At 46.2% G+C, this 26,236-nt stretch overlaps 1 protein-coding gene across 5 annotated transcripts in view; it reads right to left on the minus strand.

Moving 5' to 3' along the window:
• CFAP61 (cilia and flagella associated protein 61) overlaps nucleotides 1-26,236 on the minus strand; it is a 2,132,686-nt gene that overhangs the window by 314,402 nt on the left and 1,792,048 nt on the right. For all 5 annotated transcript variants that reach the window (XM_078649333.1, XM_078649336.1, XM_078649335.1 and 2 more), the window contains one exon: nucleotides 7,576-7,781. In XM_078649333.1, the coding sequence (XP_078505459.1) occupies nucleotides 7,576-7,781 (206 nt within the window). The remainder of the gene's footprint in view (nucleotides 1-7,575; nucleotides 7,782-26,236) is intronic.

The raw sequence follows: 26,236 nt of genomic DNA on the forward strand, positions 1-26,236 counted from the left end.
AAAGTCTTTTTGGAAAATCGATTTTCAAAAACAGTTGCTTCTCCAGGTTAAAGTAGTTTCACCAACTTGCTCCAACAAACATCAGGAGTCTAAGTAAAAATGTGCCTAACATTAATAAAGAGGTCCACCATTTTTTTAAATCTAGTATAGGATTGAATCTCAGCTTGTGCTAGCCTACTCCCATATTCAGGTAAACTTCAGTCCATGCTCAGTCACTCCTAATGTATGCAGAATGGTACAATGCAACTGCTTGAGCAAACCTGCAGATTTGAACCTCTGTCCTTTCACCTGTAGACTGCAAATTCTGTCCGGAAACCAATTGCATTTAAGATGGTCTGCATGGCCTTTAATGACAAGGTGCAGGTCTTTGCAAAACAATGTCACAACATGACCGTTATATGTACTCGCAGGTGGAGGGGGCAGCTGTATGCTACTGAGTACTCCTCGTTTGCCCGTGGGGCGCTAATGTGGGTGAAGCCGGGTACCCCCTTCACAATGACAGATGTACAAACAGACCCAGAGGGAAGATATGTGTTAGTGAAGGGCCGCATTGATGGGCAACCTATAGTACTGGCGTCCATATACTCTCCAAATACGGAACAGGGGGGCTTCCTAGCACGCATTTCGGAGAAGTTGGCGCCCTGGCATGGAGTCCCCTGGGTTCTAGGGGGGGATTACAATATGGTACTGGATCCCACGCTAGACCGCTCGGCCCCACCTAGGCCTGATGCCACGTCTCTAGGAGCCATAAGGGCGCTCACCCAGTGGGCGACACAATGGGACTTAAAAGATGCATGGCGCGCTCATAATCCTAACACCAAAATATACTCTTACTACTCAGGGGCGCACGCGCTCCATGTCCGCCTCGACAGATACATGGTGTCACCAGAGCTGTTGCCACACATTACGGACTCTCAATACCTTGGCCGAACACACTCGGACCACAATCCACACACGCTGCAAATAGCTTGGGAACGCCCGCACCCGCCCATCCCCACATGGCGTTTACAGCCAGCCCTACTACTGGATGCCCCCTTCCGGGACTCCCTACAGGCCTGCGTGGCACATTACTTTACAGATAACTCAGGCACAGCGTCCTCCCCGCAGGTCGAGTGGGACGCTTTCAAGGTTGTGATACGGGGACACTGCTTGGGCACACAGGGAAGCATACAAAAAAAACTAGAGGCCGACCTGCGCCGGGTGGAGGCTGACTTGCTCCGCTGGGAGCAGGAGGCAGTGGAGGGGACAGGCGACCAGCTAGGTGAGGCCCGTGAGGAACATATGAGGTTATTGGAACGATTGCGTCACATCAACTATGCGGCCCACTCGGCGCGAGTACACCAACACAGCGACAAACCAGGGAGACTGCTGGCCTGGCTGGTCAGACAGGAGAGCCGTACTGAGCCGGTATCCGCCATCCGGACGACCGTGGGTGAGGTAGTGTACACTCAGAGTAAAATACATCAAGCCTTTGTACAACACTACCAGGCCCTATACAGGTCGCAGCTGAGGGTTTCGTCGGCGACCATAGTGGACTACCTTGCGAATGTCCAACTGCCTTCCCTTACGGACACACAACAGGGGGTCCTAGGGGCGCCTTTCACACAGGAGGAGATGCGCAAGGCTATTTTCGCCCTCTCCAATGGCAAATCACCGGGTCCGGATGGCCTGCCTGCCGAATTTTTTAAAACCTGTTCGGACGCGCTGATCCCGGAGCTGCTTAAAATGTATAATGCCGCGATAGAAGACTCGACACTCCCAGCTACGCTTAATGAGGCCAACCTGGTTTCACTTCTGAAACCCGGCAGGGACGAAACGAGCATGGGCTCCTACAGGCCTTTGGCTATGTTGAACACCGACTACAAAATTTTCACCTCTCTGCTAGCCCGACGCCTAGCTATAGAGGTCCCAACCTTGGTCCATGCTGACCAAAATGGTTTCGTACCGGCGAGGAGCACCTCACGTAATATTCGCCGTCTCTTCCGTATACAAGAGGCCGCCGTGTCACACTGGCCGAGATCTGGCTGTCTGGTCCTGGACCTCGAGAAGGCCTTTGACTCTGTGGAGTGGCCCTATCTGGGGGCGGTGCTGGACAGATTTGGCCTGGGAGACGCATACACGGAAATGGTCGAACTAATCTATCAACGGCCCAGTGTCAGAGTGCGAATGGGCGGGTTACTCTCGGAGGCGGTGCGGGTGCGCGGAGGCACCCGACAGGGATGCCCCTTGTCGCCCCTTCTCTTCTCTCTGGCTATTGAGCCCCTGGCAGCGCTGTTGCGGGCAAGGGGGGCGGGATGGGGAATCCCGCTAGCTGATGGTGTACATATAGTTTCGCTCTATGCGGACGACTTGCTTCTGTACGTGCGAGACCTTACTGTCATACCGGACGAACTGTCGGAAATTTTCCAGACATTCGAAACAGTTTTGGGGCTTAAGGTCAATTGGGCAAATTCCGGAGTGTATTTATTCAGCCCGGACACGCAGGAATGCGACGTGAGACTCGGATGTGTAGGGCTCACTTGGTATCCTACCACCTTTAAATACCTTGGAGTGCACATATACAGGGACGCGGAGAACATACTGGAGGGTAACCTGGTGCGAGCTATATCCTCTTTACGTGCCCAGATGGCATTCTGGAAGACACTGCCTCTAAACATACCCAGTAGGATTGCACTATCCAAAATGATAGCCTTGCCTAGGCTGCTCTATCACTTCGCCAACATCCCGCTATATGTCCCCGCAAAAATATTCCGAGACCTGGAATCGATGATCCGCAACCTGATCTGGAATACCGGGCGCCCCCGAGTGGCTCTGACGAAACTCTACTCCCCAACTGCGGAGGGTGGGCTGGCAGTCCCTAATATGGAGCTGTACTATCTGGCAGCACAGCTGCAATGGGTTACACACTGGCTGAGCGGCACGCACCTAGATGACACGGCCACCGCCAACTACACATGGACGCACACACAAATATGCACATTATTCCATCCCTTGACTAAGGGACCCCGCCCACTGCCCCTACATGTAGCTGTGGCCCGCAAATGTTTCCTCCGCAGCCTGAAACTGACCCGGGAAGTTAGGCCCTATGCCCCAGCGCTTCCCCTGTTGGGCACACCCAGGAGAGGCGGAACAGTGACACCGCGCATTCTAGAGAGCTGGACTGCGGCTGGAGTGGAGACTATGGGCGACCTTTATGCGGATGGGGCCATGCTCCCATTCGAGGAACTGGCGGAGGGCATGGGTCTGCCGGCGGGGCAGTTCCTGCTCCATGCGTCTATACTGAGGGCATACACGGACTCCTGGGGAGATGTTCGGGAAGAACCGCAGATGCACCACGTAATGCAGTACCTACATGTCATGGGCAACGGTTCCCACATCATCCGCTGGCTGGCACAGGCCCTCCTCCTGCACACACAACGGTCCACACAACCGATACGGGACAAATGGGCGGCCCACCGAGGGAGGGATTGGACGGATAAGGAGTGGACCATGATCCTAGCCTGCCCCATGAATATCCCGCGCAACTCCCGCTTCCGAACCATTCAATTTCACATATTGCACCAGGCGTACTTATCACCAGACAGAATCAACAGATACTTCATGATCAACACCGCTACCTGTCCCAGATGCGACCTGCTAGGCGCGGACATTTTGCACATGCTCTGGCATTGCCCCTCTCTAGCTACATATTGGGGGGAGGTGAGGTCTCTCCTGACACGCAGTACTAGCCCAGGGCTGCCACACACTTGGGAGGCTTGCATTCTAGGATTATATAAAAGGAATAAGCTAAATAAGACGCAGGCCAGGTTCTGGGATCTAGGCCTCATCACAACCAAGCGGTTACTCACCAAACACTGGAAAAAGAGAGAGCCACCGATTCCTAAATACTGGTATGCTTCCTTCACTAATTGGGCTAGGGCAGAAAGCGTGGCATTACATCGGGAGGAGATAGCAGGCTTAAGGCAGTTACCAATCGCACAACTCTGGGATGGTATCGTGAGATCCCTCCAGAAAGAGGGCGCGACCAAAGGATTTGTGTAGGGATCGCCACAAGCGGGGCGACGCAGATGGGATGGATGGGGAGACGTCAGGAACACAGACAGTGTTTCCCCTCGCGACATTCACACACTCGGGGCGCTGGAGATGTGGTGCTTACAGGCCAGTGGGGACTGCCTCCCCCCCAGCCGCCCTGACAACTGACAGATGCACACACCACACGTCAGACACGCTGGCCGGAGGACCGGACAGCTAACCACATGAAGGCACATCAACACGAGACCTGTTACAATATCTTCCTGGCCCCCCTTCACTGCATCGCTCCCTTAGGTACACTCTCCCTCCCCACCCCCCCTCCCACATAGCCCCCCCTGTTTACCTGTTCTGGATTCTTGTCTCCCGTACATAGTCCCCCTTTTTTCCTCTTACACATCATCCAGGAGGCACACTCGGACACCAGACCGGACACGAGGACTGACGTGGGCCGTGTCTCCACAACTGACAGACAGGCTGAAACAGTTATCCATATGCAATGTCACACAATGCAGGGATACTCCGTGGGGTTCTGCCGTCCTTAATGGATGGAGTAACTCGCGACGAGGATGGGCCACACACGTGTATCAGATACCTCTACTCTATTGACACGCAGCTAAGGTCTATCCGTGATTTTTATGGGTTTCAGTACAGTGGATGCTGAAATGTTATTTGGTGACACGGCCAACAATGTGGGACACACCGATGAGAACCGTCCAGTTCACAGAGTTACAATGTTTTCTTAAAACTAATAAAATAAGACGTCCTTTAATGGCACAATTTAAATATGAGCACCTTTACCGCGAAGGATACCGTTAATGACCTATATCTCATGGTTGTAGATGTGGGAATGTATACTTGTCTCTTGCACCTCTCTATCCTTAAAATACAACGTAATGTTGCGGCCGGCCCTAAGGGTTGTAGGCTACGCTATGTGTATTGCTCTGTGGATTATTAATAAACGTCTTACAAAAAAAAAAAGACCGTTATATGTACTCTAGCAGCATTTACAACGTTAGTTTTCTATATTTCGCAACACAAATGCTGAAGGCAGAGGGTTCTCCTTTCTCATTCCCATTTTCTACTTATAAATCTTAAAAACGATCTGATTCATTCTGGTAACGAAATGGGGTTAATCATTCATCCTGCAAAATAAGTAGCTTACCTTTGTTAATGCTTTTTCAACAACAAGGTAGTGCCACCGATTATCACTCTTTAAAGTAACATAGTGGCGCCATAAAGCAACATATATGTAAATGATATAAGATCAAATAGTATTGCTTCATAGATGCCCAAGAAAAAAGACAAGATCAATATAAGTTTATCTAAGGCATAACTATCCTCATATACAGCGTAGGTGGAGAAATTAAAGAATTGCAAAGTAAAGAAGCTTGCTTCTCTAATCAATAACTAAATCCACATATTCAGAAAGTCTCAAATAACAAGGTTACATAAGGAGGGGGTGGTTCTGAGAAACCAGAAATTCAGGTCAGAAACTGCTGAAAAAGTGTCTCCAAAGCGAGCCTTGTTCTTCAGATCCTCCTTGTACCAGCAACTGTATTTCATAAAAATGTGCATGGAAGACCAAGATGCTGCCTGGCAAATCTACCAGACAGTATCCAAATTCAAGAATTCAGACGCGTAGAGCAGGTTCATATATGTCCAATGTAGTTCTGTTTGTCCAGTTCATAACATAACCCAATACATGGTAATCCATCTGGAGTTTTAACACTGCTCTATCCTTATTATTCCCAGAGAAGCCAAATGACAGCTAGAATCTGTACTACTGGGATTGCTCCACGTCAAGACTCTTGAACCTCTTCAGGGTCCACCATGTACAAATGTTTCTATGTCTATGAGAAGCTAAGGTAAGAAAACAAAATGTGTTTCTGTAAGTTCACTTTTATGCCTAAAGTAATTTCTAAATGTAAATGTTTTCAGATGATCAGGTTGACTGACACGCAAAGCATACAGGGTGATTTCACATACATAGCCTAAAGCTTGCCCACCCTGTTCCCAAAACAAAAGAATGTTCTCAAAGTTACCAGTCTGAATTGGAAAGAAAAAAACAACCCAAATAGCGACTACATGAAAAACACGAGTAAAGGGTTAAGATCACATACTGTTGCAATGGATGGTATAGGTGGAAAAGTAGTGTGCCTCTCTGAAAGTATATTTGCCATTGAAAAAAAAACGATTTTCTGTGTGTGTAGAAATACAGAACATAACTGCAAAATACGTTACTGTGCCTGCATTAAGCGACAATGGATATTTGTTTCACACTGGATTCAACATTCTGAACATTTCTTCCTGATTTTGTGGAGTGGTGTCTGTCTGATAGGATCACCTCCATCACTGGACAGACATAAGCTCTTATTGTTGGTCCCTTATGTGCCTGCTTGAGGAAAACGGTTCTCTGGTTTGAGACTGAAGGTACTCTCTCATGGGCAACCTGCACAGAGGACACAGACTGTTTCAGGAGGTCTGGGTACCTGGCCCGTGTTGGGCTATCATTAAAACCTCTGAACGATGTCACCTTATCTTCTTAACTTTTTTAGGTAGCACTGGGATTGAAGAAAAATTTAAAGTGTACTTGGAAGGTCCAGCCGTGTATATATGAGTGAATCCCTGTGAAAGTTTTCCACAGAGCAAAGAAAGGCACGTTTGCATGTATCCCTAGGGCACCAGAAGAATATCTTGCTGTAATCCCAATGAATGATTGGGTGACATCAATCTGTGTAGTGCAATGAGACGTGCACACTGACCAGGTGACCCACTGACAGAGACACTCTTTTCTCCGAACCCAAAATAAATGCTACATGGTTTCACAGTACACAACTCATATGTATTACACTAACGTTGTATCGTCCATGAGTACTTAAAAGATTCTAGTACTGGACTGAAGGGAGAACAATGAAGAGCACTAATTGAATGGTTCGTAATTCCAGACCTTATACATGGAGCTGGCTCTCTCCCGACCCGCACTCCAGAGAACACTGACAAAGTTCTCCTAAATGAATCGACCAAGATCTGTTGGAGGCATTTACCATGATGACGAACTGGTTCCAATACAATCTTAGTGACTCTTATAGTAAACGTTTTCGATGGCTTGACTACTAAAGCAGGTCATTGTGCAGACTGCCTCATATCATAACAAGATTGCATAGGTATAGGAAGGCCACACTCACAGAGCCAAATACATTCCTACCTACTGCATCGATATTCTTACATTTTCTTGTGGGAAGGATGCCATTAAGGGCATTATGGCAGTATGGTTATAGTGTATTCTCTGATTAGATTTGATTAGAGATATGGTACCAAGCACACACAAAATACAATCTTTGATAGTCTTGAATACTTCAGAATCAATATGCAAGTGATTGCTCATATAACTGCAGTGACACATACGATTTGTCTGGTACGTTTTCTTATTTAGCAGCTATGGAGATACAAATCCTATCTGACATATACACTGTAGTAGCCAAGCATTCTATAGAGATTTTATTTTAGAGCACTACAAAAGTTAAATGTTGGAGCTAATCCTACCTGTAAAAATCTGTAATCAGCCCCTCCTTAAATCGCGAACACAGATTGTTGAGTAATCTCTCATGCGCTCCATATAAAGAGATGTAATTGGAGATTGGAAATGGGGTTTTCGAGAGACAGGTGACGGTTTCCACCATGTTATAATAGTTTATGTGTAGCCTGAAGTATGTCCCACCGCCTGCATTTCCGGTTACTAATTCCTGTCCCTGAAATAAATAAAAAGCAACAAACAGTTTCATATAAACCAAAGGCATCAGTTTTACATGAGCACCAGTTTCATTGCACAAGGCCACATTTCTTTTTTAAGTAAGGGGAGCATGATCGATTTTCCCAGAATCACAGATGTTGAACCAATGGAGAGACTCAAACCTGGTTCTCCAGTTCCAAAGCAGGCAGCTCTGGCCGTTACACCACATCCTCTCCCAATTCCACCAGACTGTGTTCCTTAAGTATAGTGAGCATCCTATAATGCACTTGATTATTCTCTCACAAAGCGATAATGAAGAAACTACTATTTCAAATGATTTAGATGCTCAAAATACCACCTTCTTTGGCTCCTACAAAATTTACTGAATGAATGCCACGTTAGTACAAGAGAAGAACAAAATACTATAAGTCGTCTCAATGCACCTGTTTCGAGCAATTCACCATCAAAAATTAAGTTTGGAAACCCACTGGCCGAGTCTAACCAGAGACGCAGAGATGACATGGGCACTAATGGATGGAAAGAAAATGGCTGCCTAACAACCTGGTTTCGTAGTAAAAATCAATAATAATTTTATATGCAGAGGCCTCGCTCACACCACAGTACTCTGGCGCACCTGCTATAATCTATGTCATCGCTTCCATGGAGGTTTACAGACGAATCTCCCTTCATCCTTTGTAAAAATCTTCAATCTCTTCTTCTCTTACTTTTCCTCCATATTACATTGCCTTTAACGCTTCTTCACTCCTCATCTATTTCTCCACTACTCCCTCCATTCACCCTTGAGGTTTCAATGCCTTCCAGTATTTCACCCCTAGCCTACTCTCCCGTTATTCATTTCATTTCTTTCATGTTCTCTCCTTAACCCCATACATACTTACTTCCCCATACTCTTCTAAATTATTCCTCACATCCCTCCTTTTACTACCTCTGTATCACGCCTCTTTCCACTTTTTTTGTCTCACCAAACTGTGGTATATAAATAAATAATACCGGATCTAGGTTTGACTAGGCATAGCAATAACAGATAGCTCAATAAATAAGAGTCAAGATTCGAGGTAGTAGGAGTTTGCAGGTTTATTACAGCATAAAGGACAGGAACAGGACGACCTGCATAGGAATAGGATGGCAGGGCCCGGCAGCTGCCGGGGCTGTATCTGGGATGAGCGCGCTAGCATTTAATAACAATACACAAGTATATATAGTAAAACAGTTGCATTACAGTACATATGATTGGCGGAGCAGTGGGTGGAGCAAAGGGTGTGACGCGTAGCAGTCGCGAAAGATAAGGGTGAAAGTGGGTGTAACAGGGCGTATACATAGATATGTGATGCAAACGTAACAGAATATGTCATGAATGGGGCGGAAACATGGAGGGGGCTACCCAAGGAGCCGGGACCTCTAACCTGATGGTGCGCGCAAACTGGCAATGACGTGTTACTAGGAGAAGCTGGGGGCTATGAACTCTGTGCTAGGAGCAGAGACTGAAGTCTGGAGAGTCAGGGCGACATGTACCTAAACAGTATCTAGTATCTGATGTTTAGAGAACATGTTGATAGAATCCAAAAGTTATCGGGGTAAAGGCTAACAGACTCTAAGACTGGAGCATGCATTATTCTACATGTAGTGCGTGATGAAGAATATTAAATGACCATAAATACAGTATTTCTCTTACATGGAGACGTAAAGGCTAGACAATGACGGAAACTATTGATGCGGTTCAGTAGCTTAGGAATGCAGAGAAGGAGGGCTGGACTGATAACTAGAATCATAACATACTCTTGGCAGACTCAGAGGCAGAGCCAGGCTGAACCGGGCACTGTGAGACAGGAAGTAAGTGAAGGGTCAGGGATACAGGTGGGGGCTGTATCGCTCCTCAGCGAGGGCTTCAGGAGACAGGAGCTGAATCTGATGTCCGGGCCCTTTTGAGGCCTAGAAACGGGGACTTTACAATGGAATAACGTGCACACTGAGAAACGTGGCAACGTAACTTTACATAGGCCTGATATTCGTAGTATTCACGAGAACTGGAAATAGACATACTAGAGATGGACACAACTGTAATTGCGTCTTTTAATCGAACATGGGGAATACATATGCATATTAATCATGCACACATAACATATGATGTAGGACGCGTAGGGACACAGAACATGGCAAAATTTACTTTTCCACATTACCTCCTTGTCACTACGTTTCCATCAGGAAACATCAATATTCATGATACCATCTATCATTTCATACAGTATCATTTGCTCGTCTCGAATTTTCTTGGAACGGGATTTAGAACGGGGCTTGGGACTAGGAATACAAGAGGTAGCACAAATGCCGCAAATCTCAGGGCCACATTGTATACAGAGGCAGCAACTGAATATGATCGCTACTGCAATACCTAGAAAGGACAATACTTTCCATCCCCAGGCGGAAATTATATTCCAGAACCAACCGGACCATGTCCAGGTGCCTGGATCTTGGTGTAACAGATGGGCAATTTTATGGAGTCTGGTTATGGCTGAATAAACAGACGGCGCGTTATTTGGAATGAAAATGCAGCAACTAGATCCGATGACGCTACAGGCCCCGCCCCTATCGGCCAGTATGACGTCAAGGACGAGACGATTTTGCAAAACGACAAATCTCATAGCAGATTGCTCTTCGGTTAAGTTACCTAGAGCAGAGGCAGTCTCATTTACTACAGCTTCAAGGGTTCTGGTTAACCTACGGATTAGCTTGCTATTCTGGATAGGTCCTATAAAGAAGAAGAAACCTCTATTGAAATCTGTATACTGTTCTAGAGCAGTTTCAGTATAATCGACAATCGGGGACTCGATCTCCCTTCTATGTCTAATGTGTACTAGATGTGTGTTTCTATGATAATCAGGTGGGGCTAGGAAAACTGGTGGCAGTAGGAAGGCAATGTAACAGGTTCCCTCCCAATCGAGGGGCAGACGAACATATGCGGTTTGGCCACAAATAAAATAAGAATGACGTGAAGCTTTGAAAATAGATTTCCTACTGTCACTATACTTGACAATAGTAGTACAATCACTATGTCCTACATGTACGGAACCATTATTTCGGACACATAATTCACCTTTGACTGGTAATACTGAAATAGCAGGTAAGTCTGGGGTAGAATCAGACTGAACATTCAGGACCATGAAATTCGAAGAATAATTTCCTAAATTGTAAACTTCATTCTCTAGATCCAACCCTGTTCTGTGGGGAAGACCTTGCTTGTCTGGGAAACATGTACTGTTAAGGAAAGACATATCTGTTGAGGATGACGTTAACGTGGACCATGCTCCACACGAACCATTATGTGAAAATGGATAAGGAAAGAGTGGCAGAACTCCCTTCGGTGTCTGGAAAGGGGGGAGTCGACCACACACCCAACAATTAGTGGCATTGCTGGTCTGGTGTGAATAATGTAACATGCGGATAAAAGAATTGTTACGCATAGCGAGGCGATAAGAGAGTTCATGAGGAGGCAGATCACTAAACGTGTGCTCTACTGTAACATTAGAAGACTTATTTACATGAGAAACTGGAAAATACAAGTAAAATGCATAACTGGTGCAGGAAATCATAATGCTGAGAAATAATATGAAACTTAGAAAAACGATACATCGGATTGAGTTTTGACTAACTCTCTCACTATGGGGGTCTATTTTATACATGTCAGAAACCGGTCTAACCGTTTCACCTAGGGGAGGACTTAGACAATCAAACTGGCTGACTTATTTTACTAGACCTTAACTTTTTCTTATACTCCTGTTGCAGAGTTGTCTCTAACAGGGAGGGTGCAATATCATTGTCTTTTGCGGGACAGTCCTTAAGAATAGTACTTTGGCAGTCCTTTAAATCCTCGGAAATGTTCTTTGAAACTGGTTTCAATCCATAAAACTTTTTGATATGCGAAAGATGCACCCAGCCTTTGCGTCCCTCCAACTTCACGGCTGTACGGGTGCCCAGGAGGACCTGTCGGGGCTCCTTCCAGCGAGGCTCCAGCGGACTTGAACGATCAAAATTTCGCACTAAGACCATGGATCCGGGAACGATTTCATGCGGTGCCACCTCGGTATTGTCTGGAAATGCGGCGGCAACCTGTGAACGACAAGAGTTGAGGGCAGACATCAAGGAAGCTAGGTAATCTGTCAGCATATTACTTGAAACATCTGTAATACTTCGGGGTCTAGGAGTACCCCACATGTTAGGGGGGCGGCCGAAAACGACCTCATACGGGGACAGACCTGATCTGGAATGTGCGACCATGCGCATATAGAACAGGGCAACTGGCAGAGCTACTAGCCAGTCTACACCTTTTTCTTGACAAACTTTTGCAATTCGAATTTTCAGGGTCTGATTATGTCTCTCTACGAGACCAGCTGCTTCAGGATGGCGTACACAATGGAACTTCCACTGGTACCCTAACAACAGGGAAACATGTTTCATCAACTCAGATGAGAATGGCTGGCCGTTATCAGAATATACGACTCTAGGGAGTCCATAACGGGGGAAGAACTCACGAACCAACTGCTTGGCAGTGGTCGCGGCTGTGTAATCTGGGACTGGATATGCTTCTGTCCACCTGGACAAAGCGCATACAACTACAAGGACATACTTGAAACCTCGACATCGCTCCATCTGAATGTAATCCATCTGGAGGACTTCAAAAGGGTGGTCAGGGGGCTGGAATCCACCTTGTTCCACCGGGACACTTTTACCTGGATTAAACTGACAACATATCATACAGGTACGGACTTTCTGCTTGGCTGCAGCTCGTAAATGCTTGTTGAACCAAATGTTCTGGATACTGTCTAACATTGCTTTCTCTCCTAGATGTGCTGGACTATGTGCGGTATTAATAATGACTTGAACCATAGAGTCGGGGAGAAACCATGTGGCCTTTCCCTTCGTCAACCATCCCTGATCTGTCTGGACCCCTCCTTGTTCGGACCATTTCTTGATTTCATCGGGAGTAGCATGTAACTGGATATCTATGACATCTTGAGTAGGGTCCTTAACTGTCATACATGTAGTCGGATCTGGAGTGTGTGTCTGTGTTGGCTTAACTGAAATGTCTGGAGTCTGTGCTGTAAGCTTGGCTGTGCGATCTGCTAGATCATTACCTTGAGAAATAGTGTCAGTAACTTTCGTATGTGCTTTGCATTTCATGATAGCAATGGATGTCGGTAAGTGTATGGCATCTAACAGAACCTGGATAAGGAGACCATGCTGAATCTTGGTTCCATGAGAAGTCATGAAACCTCTCTCCTGCCAGAGCACTCCAAAGTCGTGTACAACTCCAAATGCGTAACGTGAATCTGTGTAAACATTAACTTTCAGGTTCTTGGCGTGTATGCAGGCTTGAGTCAGAGCAACTAGCTCTGCTGCCTGAGCAGACAGGGTGTCAATACGGTGTGTTTCAATAACTTCAGTGTCAGTAGTCACTGCATATGCGGCTACTAGTTCTCCTGTACTGGTTCTCATGCATGAACCATCCACATAAAGTGTCAGGTCGGGATCTGGTAATGGAATATCTGTCAGATCTTGTCTTGGCTTTGTCATGATGTTAACTACTTCCACACAGTCGTGTGTGGCAGGATTCAAAGTAACTGACGGTAACAGTGTAGCAGGATTTAGAACGTTGCAGCGTCTGATTTCTATGTGTGGCTGGAACAGTGTCAATTCATAACCTGTTAAACGTGCAATTGTCAAGTGCTGAGTTTGTGTTCGGTTTAAAAGAACTTCCACGGAGTGTGGAACTTGTACTGTCAGGGAGTGTCCTAACACTATGGAATCACTTTGTCTGATAGCTAGTGCTGTGGCTGCAACTGACTTGAGACACGCAGGCAGAGCCTGGGCTACAGGATCTAATGTGTTCGAAAAATAAGCACAAGGCTTGTATTGTCCTGCTTGATCTTGTGTGAGAACAGATAATGCTGTACCTTCGCGTTCAGTGACGAAAAGTGTAAAAGGCTTACTGTAGTTTGGTGTAGCTAGAACTGGAGCTTGGCATAGGGCTTTCTTTAATTCATTAAAACTAAGTGTATGTTCAGATGTCCAAGAGAGAACAGTCGATACGGCTGCCTCCTGTGTCGTTAACTGTATCAGTGGCTTGGCTAGAAATGCATACTGAGGAATCCATTGTCTGCAATAAGAAGTAAGGCCGATAAAAGCACGTACCTCCTTCTGGGTCTTGGGCTGAGGAAGACTCGCTATTAACTGAATACGATCTGGTGTCAACTGCCTACCCCACTTGGACAGCAAGTGGCCTAAGTAGATCACTTGCTGGACACAGAATTGAAGCTTCGAAGGGGACACCTTGTGCCCCATCTCGGCTAGGAAATACAAGACTGTAAGGGATGCTCGTTCGCAAGCATGTTCAGAACGGGCTGTGATCAGTAGATCATCGACATATTGGAGCAGGGCAGTGTCAGTTGGCATGTGAATGTCGTCTAGTTGTCTCTTGAGTGCTTGACTGTAAATACTAGGACTTTCTGTGAAACCTTGAGGAGCGCGTGTGAACATATAGCTCCTTCCATTTAAACAAAATCAGAAAAGAAACTGGCTGTCTGGATGAATGGGGACACTGAAAAATGCGTTCTTGAGATCTATGTCTGTAAAAAATGAAGCTTCGGAATCAATGGCTGTCAATAGGGAAGAGATATCTGGGACAACTGGGTACTGGGGAATAATACATTTATTGAGTTCTCGAAGGTCAATCACTAATCGATATACTGGAGGTGCATTTGGATCAGTACGTTTCATGACTGGAATGATCGGAGAATTACATACATTGGAGTCAGTTTCTACCACTACTCCTTGAGTCATGAGCTCGTCAATAATTTTGGATAAGGCTGCTACAGCCTCAGGTGGCAATCTGTACTGTCTGATTCGTGGCAGGACTACACCTGGTTTAAGAGTCACACGATGGGGTGTGATTTGCATAAAGCCAACATCAGTTGGACCTTGCGCCCATAGATGCTGCGGGACATTGGACAATCTCGGATCAAAATCTCGTAATACATAGTGACCCTTGAAGTCACGTAGGAACAATCGTATTCCCTCTGGGGAACAGCATATAACTGCACCTAACTCTTTCAGTGTTTTAATGCCTAATAGATTTTCTGGACATGACTTAGTAAGTAACAGATCAGTAGTGCGGGACAGTGGACCTACTTCTAGGGTAACTGGCTTTGATATTTCATTTACAATAGGCTTTCCTGAAAATCCAAGGGAAACATTTCTAGAGCCTGAGAGCGGAGCCCCTGGAACTTCGGCGTGACTTATAGTGGTCCTACTTGCCCCTGTATCAATCAGAAACTTTCTGTCTTTCCCTAATACTTGACTGTGAACATAGGGACCTTCTTGATCTACAGGTATCTCGATGAGAGGCAAGCCTACCTCCCTCTCTAGGCTGTTTCATGAATATGGTTGATACTCTGGATACTCTGACTGAGCATACTGGTACATCTGCTGTGTAACATGCTGTGTTGCAGCAATAGGCTGCGGTACAGTAACTGTCTGTTGTGCATTCTGTGGCTGAGAAGTCTGTGAAACTTGCTCTTGTCTAGGCGGACGTGGTCTTTCTTTAGTCTTACCGGTAGCTATGTTGTGTTTCAGAACTGCACACTCGTTTATAAAATGACCTGGCTGTTTACAATAATTGCAGTTTCCTTTAACGGGAGCTGCGGGATGACTGGCTTGATTCGGACCCCTCTTCTGACTGTCTTGAGGAACAGATTGTGCAACTAGCACTTTCATTTTCGTGTCTTTCATACGTTTTCTCTCGTGATCTTGCTCTTCTCTGATTCTATTCTGGTGGTATTGAAGCATCTGTAACATTTGGGACGGGGTATTAGCTTGCCAGGTACTTTCGACTTTCAAAACTCGATTCTTAACTTGTGGACTTGAATTCTCGACTAGTTTAGTAACGAAAAGATGAGGGTATGACTCGCTACTTGTCTTGAGGCCACTGTTTATAATAAAACATTTCTCAAATCTAGAGTAAAAATCACTAGTGTCTTCGTCTTGTTTCTGTTTACATGCTGAGATTGCATCCCAGTCTTCCTTTTTAGTTGCTAATAGTCTGGGCAAAACTTGTATTAACAGTTCAGGTAATTCTTTACATTTATCTCCAAGACCGGTACCTGGTACTCGTGCCTTATCTTCAGCTTCTAGAACTGCCCAATCGATCTTTTTCTCTCCCACCTCCCATTCTTTTTCCTTGAGTTTCTCATATACCCCTGCGGGCAACAGGACCTTTAACATTTTAATAATATCTGGATACGTGTATTCTCCCATACGGAGCATGTCCTTTAATTCTCGGTGGAACCCTGCTGGATCTTTATCATGACAGGGAATTAACTTTTTCATCTCTAAGAGTTCCATCTTTGTAATCGGGGTGTAAACAAACACTCGTTGCATTTCACCACCCTCTGTCTTAACTGGATGCACTTCTCGTAACGGATTCTGTCTGTCTATGTAAAAGGGTTTACTTTCTGGGGGTGAGACATGAACAAAATGCGGGTTCAGAAACATACTATATTTGTGGCGCTGTTCTAGAATAACACTAATTAAATCGGTACCTAAACCTTTCCATTTATACTGGAGTAACTCGTTCAGGACATCGTGTAACGGACCTGGATCAGAATGTTGACCCTCATACAATGTAATGAGGTGCTGGATCATATACATACCCACCAGTCGTTGCTCGGCTGGGGGCAATTTCAGAAACATTTGTGCCACTATTTCGTCTGGAAAAGTGGTAGAATCAGTAATCCATCGGACTGCTGATCGGACTAGTTCTTGTTCATGCATAGTACTTAACTCGCTATAACCGATTCGTGATTTCAGAATGTGGTCGGTAGCTTGAAATACTTGTTCTAGAGAACCTTGTTCTGGTGTTGGACGATGGAAAGTTGACTTGTGTTCTAGGCGTAAATGTCGGTCTGGAAATCTAGATTTTCCTACATATGCTATTCTGGCGGGATTCTCGTCCTCTACCTCTTCCGCAGAGTCATTTTCTTTCTCGCTTACTTGTGCTGCCTTACGTTGATCATGTAACCTTATTATTTCCTTACGAATTTTCTTGTACATACTCTCTATACTACTGATAGTTCTATGCTTACCCTCGGCTATATTCTCACTCCACCTTGTCAGGGTTCTCATTTCGACTTGATCTTTGGTCGGATAATCTTGTTCCCTTATTAGACAATTAATCAGAAACTTTAATATCATGAGCTGGATCTCAACTTTCCTTTGAGACATAACTTCACTAATACTTTCTGGATCATCCCCTGTACGGATGAAACGGTATATTCTGTCTAGATCCTCCTTCATATTCGGTAAAGTGACCAAGTATTCGGACACCTGCCTAACACGCACGGAAAATATAACCATACTATCCTCGCCTGGAACTGGATCATAACAGCATTCAGTAAGAGCTCGCCTGATTTCTGCAATGGACTGATATTTAGGCGTACGCTGTAACGCACGTTCATGTAACTCGACTGCTCCTGGACGTCTATTTGGCGGTGGGGTCTGAGGAGGACCTCCTCCTGCGGCCCCTAAACTGGAACCATCGACTGATGCTCTTCGTACTAGCGCGGCGGGAAATTGAAATGCAGGCTGGACTTGTATGGCGGGCTGAACCTGGGGGACCGTAGCAGGTACTGCAAGGGGTGCCCCGGTGTCTGGAGGAGCAGGAATTGCCTGATTTACAGGGACTGGCGGAGCGGGATTTGCATATTCCGGGACTGTGTCGTCCAAATAGGACGAGATGAAAATATCAGCTGCGGTCGGTTTGTGACGTAGCTTGGTCGGAACTAAGGGTGGCGGAAAATTACTGGATGCCTCCGGGGTCGCTTTTGGCAAGCCCTCGGCAAGAAGAGGGTACATACCCTTAATGAGGGCGTTCCTCTGTCTGTCTGACTGTTCGGTTTTAACTCGTTCACCTATCTCGATTAATTCCCTTTCTTGGGCTCGTTCTAAGGATTCTCGACTTATTTCTGACTTTCTGATTTCTTTTTCGGTTCTTTTATGAGATTCTTTGCGCCATAACTCGATGGCGTCTTTCTGTGACTGTCTGGCTTTCTTTTTCCATAATGCTTCTTCTACTCTCATGATGCACTCGGCATCCCACGTACCTGATACGGGCCATCTATACTTTTCCTCTAACTCTTTGGTATACTCTACCCATAAATCTAGATATAATATGGCACTTATGCCATGCTTCTGATACATAAAATGACCTGGACTGTCCCTAGGCGGGACAGGAACTGCTTCTTCTAGCAGACCCTTTCTAGTTTTTAACTGACGTAATCTCGAAAAGAGGGACATTGCAAACTTGAATCTGAACACAATACAATACACGAGGAACAATAACAATTGAGAAAACAATTCAGGCATACCACGACATTGAAAATACATTGAATAACATTATGAAGCAACAGTTCGGACAGAATACTACCTGGAACACTGAGAACAGAAACACATGAATTTCTCGAGAACGGAACAGGCTAGAATTACTGGATGCGCTGCTGAAACAGCACTGAACATACCGGTCCCATAAAGGGACGCATCAAGACCCGTATCCACCTAGGTGAACACTTCGTTTCAGATCTGCGTACCCAGACCCATCGGACCAGAGACAATTTAGATTGACCCTGTCTTGATACTACCCCAGCAACGGTACTCACCGGGCAGCAAGAACGGAAAGCCTCGGACTGGACTGGACTGCTTCGACGCCGGACGGACGAACTTCGGACTTCTGTTACGGGTGGGCCTCCGGATACCTCGGACCTTGGACTCTCGGCTTGGGCTCTGGTCGGGACTCGCCGCGTTCCTCCACCGTCTCGTCTGGATGCTGGACCGCCTCCTCCGTCTCCTCCGTGGGCCTGAGGGATACTTAAAGCAGAAATATCTGCCGGTTCGCAGAAGAGTTCCGTCACGACTGCAGAGGGTCAGGGGGCCGGCGTGGCTTCACCGACGCGTGGGGAAAGGGCAAGTCCCTATTCGGGCGCCATTATGTGGTATATAAATAAATAATACCGGATCTAGGTTTGACTAGGCATAGCAATAACAGATAGCTCAATAAATAAGAGTCAAGATTCGAGGTAGTAGGAGTTTGCAGGTTTATTACAGCATAAAGGACAGGAACAGGACGACCTGCATAGGAATAGGATGGCAGGGCCCGGCAGCTGCCGGGGCTGTATCTGGGATGAGCGCGCTAGCATTTAATAACAATACACAAGTATATATAGTAAAACAGTTGCATTACAGTACATATGATAGGCGGAGCAGTGGGTGGAGCAAAGGGTGTGACGCGTAGCAGTCGCGAAAGATAAGGGTGAAAGTGGGTGTAACAGGGCGTATACATAGATATGTGATGCAAACGTAACAGAATATGTCATGAATGGGGCGGAAACATGGAGGGGGCTACCCAAGGAGCCGGGACCTCTAACCTGATGGTGCGCGCAAACTGGCAATGACGTGTTACTAGGAGAAGCTGGGAGCTATGAACTCTGTGCTAGGAGCAGAGACTGAAGTCTGGAGAGTCAGGGCGACATGTACCTAAACAGTATCTAGTATCTGATGTTTAGAGAACATGTTGATAGAATCCAAAAGTTATCGGGGTAAAGGCTAACAGACTCTAAGACTGGAGCATGCATTATTCTACATGTAGTGCGTGATGAAGAATATTAAATGACCATAAATACAGTATTTCTCTTACATGGAGACGTAAAGGCTAGACAATGACGGAAACTATTGATGCGGTTCAGTAGCTTAGGAATGCAGAGAAGGAGGGCTGGACTGATAACTAGAATCATAACATACTCTTGGCAGACTCAGAGGCAGAGCCAGGCTGAACCGGGCACTGTGAGACAGGAAGTAAGTGAAGGGTCAGGGATACAGGTGGGGGCTGTATCGCTCCTCAGCGAGGGCTTCAGGAGACAGGAGCTGAATCTGATGTCCGGGCCCTTTTGAGGCCTAGAAACGGGGACTTTACAATGGAATAACGTGCACACTGAGAAACGTGGCAACGTAACTTTACATAGGCCTGATATTCGTAGTATTCACGAGAACTGGAAATAGACATACTAGAGATGGACACAACTGTAATTGCGTCTTTTAATCGAACATGGGGAATACATATGCATATTAATCATGCACACATAACATATGATGTAGGACGCGTAGGGACACAGAACATGGCAAAATTTACTTTTCCACAAAACCCTCATCTGCTTTGCTCTACCGACCCTCACCCTATTCCCCACTGATGTTTCGATTCTACGCTGTTTTAGCCCTTAACCTTTCTTTTTTCTCCTGCATCACTTGAGACCTTTTCATTCCCCTTTCTTTTCTCCCTTCTATTTAAATTTTTCTCCCCCCCCTTATCTGATGCATCTCTGTATCTTCTGTGGAGAGCTTCCATCCTTCACTAGCCCCCACTCTCCCTATGTCTCTAAGCCCTTGTTGCTCTACTATAAGTCTTCTGGCATCTCTACAACCTTCCTTGTATATTTGCAAGCTTCGCTCTTCTCACTTCCTCTGCGTATCACCTTCTGTCACCTTTCATTTGTCCCTTTAATTTCTCCTGTACATCCACATTCTGCTTATCATTTTACTGTTATCACAGCTGCCTTTCTCTTCTGTTGTTTTTATCCGCTCTTATCTCCCCCTTTTATTCTATATTTTTCCACTCTACCCTATTATCTCTCTACTTTCCATTCTCCATGGTATGTCTCTACTATCCTGTCCTTTCCTTCGTCCCTGATACCTCACCATCTATCCATTTGTTCTACCCACTATCTTTCTACTATAGTCCACTCAATCGCTTTTTCTCCTCTATATCGCCACCCACTATTATTTGCTCTCCGCTACACCTCTTCATTAACACCTGAATCCCTCTATACTGTCATGTATCTCTATATACTCTCCATTGTCGTGTAAACGGACTCTGGCTCAGCTTGACAAGGTCTGTTTTCACACCACGGGTGACATGACTGAACGTAATCAAATGCACCAATGTCTGAATGTGAAAGACTGGGTTTTGTAGCCCCGCAGAACCTCACCCACTACATATGAAGTGGGGTCAATGCTTTTGGGTTACTATCAGTCCTTAAAAACAGGTACCAAGTGACACTGATGAGATTTGAAACAAACCTATTTTGTTCTCTTCAATAGCATGCACACAAACAGCACTAAGAAAATGAAAGACACTTTAACTAAAGAACAAGTTACTTACCTTCGGTAACGTCTTACTTGGTAGAGACTCCATCCAGTCGCAGATTCCTTACCTTAGAATTATCCTCAGGCGTCAGACTGGTTCTGGAAATTTTCAATGATCAGTACCCCTGCGTACCGGTAGGTGCGTTGTTCGTATTCATATGGCATCAACGGTGTCGTCCGTGCTAGAAGTATGTATGTATAGGCATACTTGTATAGCGCATAACTGTCACCCTACGGGCATCCTGGCGCTTAGACTGTTAAGACACATACATGATGTTTCCAGCAGCAGAAGCAATTACAGTATCCTAGGGAACAAATGTGTTTTTAAGGCCTTCTTAAAGGAAGAAAGGTCTCCCAAGCCTTTCAAACCTAGCGGAAGTGAATTCCACAGTCTTGCTGCAGTAAACCTAAAAGATCGACCACCCATCCGGGATCTCAGAATCTTGGGCACTACTACCAAGTAGGCCGAGGCCGAACGGAGTGATCTAGACGGGGTATACCAAGAGAATAGATCCTGCAAAGGGGACGGACCTTGTCCAGGAAGAGCCCTAAATACCAGACACAAAGCTTTAAAATCAATCCGCTGAGGGACTGGCAGCCAGTGGAGGTCCCCAAGTGCCGTGGCAGAGGAGTCCAAGCGTCGGCGCGAGAGTGCTAGTTTGGTGGCGAAATTCTGTACACGCTGCAACTTTCTCACCAGAGTAGCCGGCGCCCCCAGAAGTAGCGCGTTACAGTAGTCAAGCCTACTTAAAATTATGCTCCGCACTACCTCTGATCTAGCCTGTACAGGGAGCATGGGTAAGATCTTCCGAAGCGAGCAGAGTAGTGCCATACAGGTGGCCACCATTTTAGAAGTGACATGCACTGTGCCTATGTAGGTGTCACCCCAGTTCGTTGAGGTCAGTTTATTTTCGCGTTTCCACCCCAGAAGCGCGGGTCACGAAGAACACTAACCACTGGTGTGGACAACTAGGGCCCTAAAATAAAGAACAGCCTTGTCCCTAGAAATCTGTTCGCAGAGTGGGAAGGATGGGTGGGTCCGTAAGGAATCTGCAGCTAGACAGTGTCTCTACCAGATAAGACTTTACCAAATGTAAGCAACTTGTTAATCTAATAAAGACTTCTAGCCGCGGTTTACTTACCTTAGAATAGATACCCAAGTAATACCTTCCTGGAGGTGGGTCTGTGAAACAATTTCACATTAAAAAGCCCTGCAGGACCGAACGGGCAAAGTGCCCATCCCTACGTTCCTGACTGTCCAGGCAGTAGTGCTTGGTAAATGTGTGCAGAGTTGCCCAAGTTGCTGCCTGGCAGATGTCTAGGACCAAAACTTCTCGTACAAATGCAGTGGTCACATCCCTGGCTCTGGTGGAATGAGCATGCAAACCCTCAGGGGGCTGCTTTTTGGCCAGTGCGTAGCAGATTTTGCTACAAAGCACGGTTCATTGGGGAATGGTCTATGTCTGTACCCCATCCCCTTTCTGGGCTCCAACATACCCCACAAAGAGTTGTTCAGGCAGGATGGGGATGTGGAAGTATGCGTCCTGCATGTCCAACGCTACCATCTAGTCTCCTGGGTTCATGGTATGCTGGACTTGTACGAGCCTGAGCATTTTGAAGTTCTACTTTTTCAGGAGGAAATTGAGAGGGTGCAGGTCTAGGATAGGACAAAGGACACCATTCTTCTTGGGTAGTAGCGGAAATAGCATCCACAACCTACTTCTGATGCCAGCACCCTCTCTATGAGATCAAATATTCAAGGGATTCTTTTTGGAATCAATGTTAAGACAAAATGTAACTAAATAAATTATCTATAAGCTCCAGTTGATGGCTTAATACAAGCAAATGTTAGAAGTAACTTAGTTCATTAAATAACAAATCAATCATAAACCTGAAATGCATTCAGTCAAGAAAACAATACTACATGGGTGTATACTTCAGAAAAACAGAACTTATATAAAAAGTTGTATTATATGAAAGGGTACATATTACAATTCACAAAAAGGTTAAAGTAGCTGAAATGAAAATAAATTCATATAGGTCTTTCTATCATGGATACTTTTGCCATGTACCAATTCACATATTGGAAAGGAACAACATCATTGACTATACAATCAACTTTTCCCGAGACACTAATGACCAAGAAAACAGTTCAGATTGTCGACGTTTCTGTCTTTATAGTGAAAACATCTGTAAGACCATCCTCAGGACATAAGTTATTTTGCGTACTGATGACCCTGGTAAATTGGAAACCTAATTGTGAGTTCCAGAATCCTATCAGACAACAGCAGTATATACTGTTTGTGAGTCACATCAAGAGTCAAAATTTACTTGCAATTCGCTGCAAACACTCACCACGAGATCTTTATTTTCATAAAAAGGTCAGAGAGTGCCTGTTTCCTTCTAGTCTTACTCACTTTCGGATCGAATAGAACCCTCTCTATGGCTCCCCTGGCCAAAAGAGAAGCCACTTCCTAGTGGAGTAATGAGAGCCTGTCGTAAGTGGGTGGCATGGGCAGAGGGGTGGTCACAAAAGGGAGGGAGTAGCCCCTTCTGACAATCTGGAGAACCCAGAGGTCTGATGTTATTGACTTCCAGTGGTGTGGCTAATGGCATATTCTGCCGCTGACTGGTTGCCGCTGATGGTCAAAGGGCAAACTAAAGAGGGATGAGGCTGCGACTGCCACAGGAGACTATGGACTGGGCTAACCGCCAGCTGCCTGACCCACGGGGTCTGTAGATGCTGAGTCATTGGACACGCAGGGGCTGGGAAGTTTGCGTTCTGTGGTGGCTAGGTAGGTAGAGATGTGGCTGGAAGCTTCTTCCGTGGCCATGAAAGGAGTGAAAGGTGGAGTGGGGCTGATGGGGGGCCATGGAAAGGCCCAAGTACCTGGCCATAGCTCTGCTGTCCTTGAAATATTCCAGCTCTGAGTTTGCTTTGTCTCCGAAGAGATGGGAGCCTTCAAAGGCCATGTCCATAAGCAAAGCCTAGACACGCCCTGAAAAGCCAGTTGTCCTCATCCAGGCATGGCACCATACGGCAACCGACAAAGAAACTGCTCTGCTTAGCGAGTTGGTTGTGTCGAGCTCTCATCTGATTGTAAACGTACCTGCGTCTCTCCCATCAGCCATAGCCTAGGTTAGTATGGCAAGGGCCTTTTCCAGCACCACAGCCAGCATATCAGCACAACCGAATCCCAAAGAGAATGGGAGTAACGGCCCAATAGGCATGCAGTGTTCACAGACCGCGAAGCCAGGCTGGCAGATGAAAACATTTTCTTTCCTAAGGGGTCCAGCCTTCTGGATTCCCTATTTGAGGGGTGGTAGTGAATGTACCAGGATTTACTCAGGATGTGGAGGCTTGAACTCCAAGCTCTCTGAGATGGGGGTTGGGTGAGGAAGAGTGGTCCCCTGGGATTAGGCTATGGAACAGGCCTTGTACAGGGCTTGGACCAGGACAGGGCCTGTTCCAGGCCCTGAGCAAGATGTTGATGAGGGCTTCATTAAATAGTAGAAGCGGTTCTGAAGGAGTGACAACCGGTTGAAGCAGCTATATGTCAAGACATTACTTGGGACAGCCACAGAGGGCAGTGGAAGATATAGGACCTCACTGTCCTCCTCATCACCGTAGTAAATGTGGCATACTCCTCCAAAGCGGTAAGAGGAGAGACCAAGCCACTATATGAGGAAGTGTTCAGTCCACTGGCATCCACCAAATCCTCTCACCAGTCCATAATGGGGTCTAAGGGCTAGTATTCTTCAGGGTCCAGTGGATTCTCCCAGTCTTCCCTAAGTCCTATTCCATAGGAATAGTGCTCAGGCTCCGAGATGGAGGGAATGGCTCCAGTCGGTGCCGGGCGACACCCCTCTGTGTCAGAGTTAGGGATAAGAATTGGGCCAGCAACACCAGGCCCATCGACAGTGGGTCTAGCACCAGTGGCTCATCAAGGAGGGCAGCTGGCACTGAGGTTCACATTGGTAGGGAACCAGTAGGAGCCCCTCCGAAACCTGTGGAGCCAAACGAAGGGCCACTCAAATATGAGGTGCACGGCCTCTTACAATTCTCAGAATTGGGTGCAGGTCATTCTGGTTCCTGGAAATTTGGGGAGTCTCAGAGACAGCCCAGGCTCAACCATGGAGCCTGGTTGCTCCCTCGTCTCGTCAGATGACTTTGACAGACGAGGTGAATTCGAAGAGCACTTCTACATCTTGCTCTTCTTCTTCTTGTGGGACTTACTGGATGGAGTAGGACAACTTCGAGTGCGATGAAGATCAATGGCTCTGCAGCCATAATCTCGACAGGGCTTGAGACCGCCACGGCGTCGCTCTGCAAGTGACAAAAAAGTGGCTTTGGGGTGCATGGTGAGCCAATTGAAGCAGGTCTTGGTATCGCGCTCAAGACGCCAGAGAAAGATAAAGTGCCGGGTCCGTCACTGACATTTGCCAGTGGCAAGTGGCGCTCAGCTTGAATCCAGCCTTCCTCATTGGCAATCCTGCCACACCAGAAGACAAGTTTCCAAAAGCTCTCTCCAAATCTGCGCTGACTCGCTCGGAAGGAAAAGAACTAACATCAGCTCGCTGGAATGGCATGTATATAGGCACTGCACATGTCACTTCGGGTGCGGATGACGCTGCTGATACCACGAAGAGCTGAACGACGCCACCTACCGGCATGCAGGGGTACTGGTCACACAACATTTCTGGATTCAGTCTGATGCCTGGGGATAGTTTCTAAGGGAAGAAATCTGCACCTAAAAGTCTCAATCAGGTACATGTGTTTATTTCAACAGGTGCACCCTGTTGCTTAGCCACTAAAAAAATCACACAAAATTTAATTAAAACAGCAAAAATGCATGTTGTCAACAACAAGAATAAAATGAACATTTCTACTATGGCTAAAATGTTATCTAAAAAAAACTAACACAGTAAATCCTACTTCTGTGTGCTAGGCTAGGAGAGCATCAAGTAGTATAACTTGCATCTAGATTTTCTTAGGTAAAATCAGTGCACTGCACACCTGTTTAAAGAAAAATACTGTCATTATTAGTAGTCAGGAAGGCTGTGTTCCCTGCTAAAGACAAACACACGTCGCATAAGCATCACTTCTTCTCAGACTCTAGAATAGTATCAGCTCGCAGTAGAAAGTGCGATATAGCCGCATCTCTGGCAGTCAAGATATTCTCTGGCAGTATCTTGTGCGATAATCTGGAGGCA

This window comes from Lissotriton helveticus, chromosome 6, assembly GCF_964261635.1.
Source record: "Lissotriton helveticus chromosome 6, aLisHel1.1, whole genome shotgun sequence".
NCBI classification, from domain to species: Eukaryota; Metazoa; Chordata; class Amphibia; order Caudata; family Salamandridae; genus Lissotriton; species Lissotriton helveticus.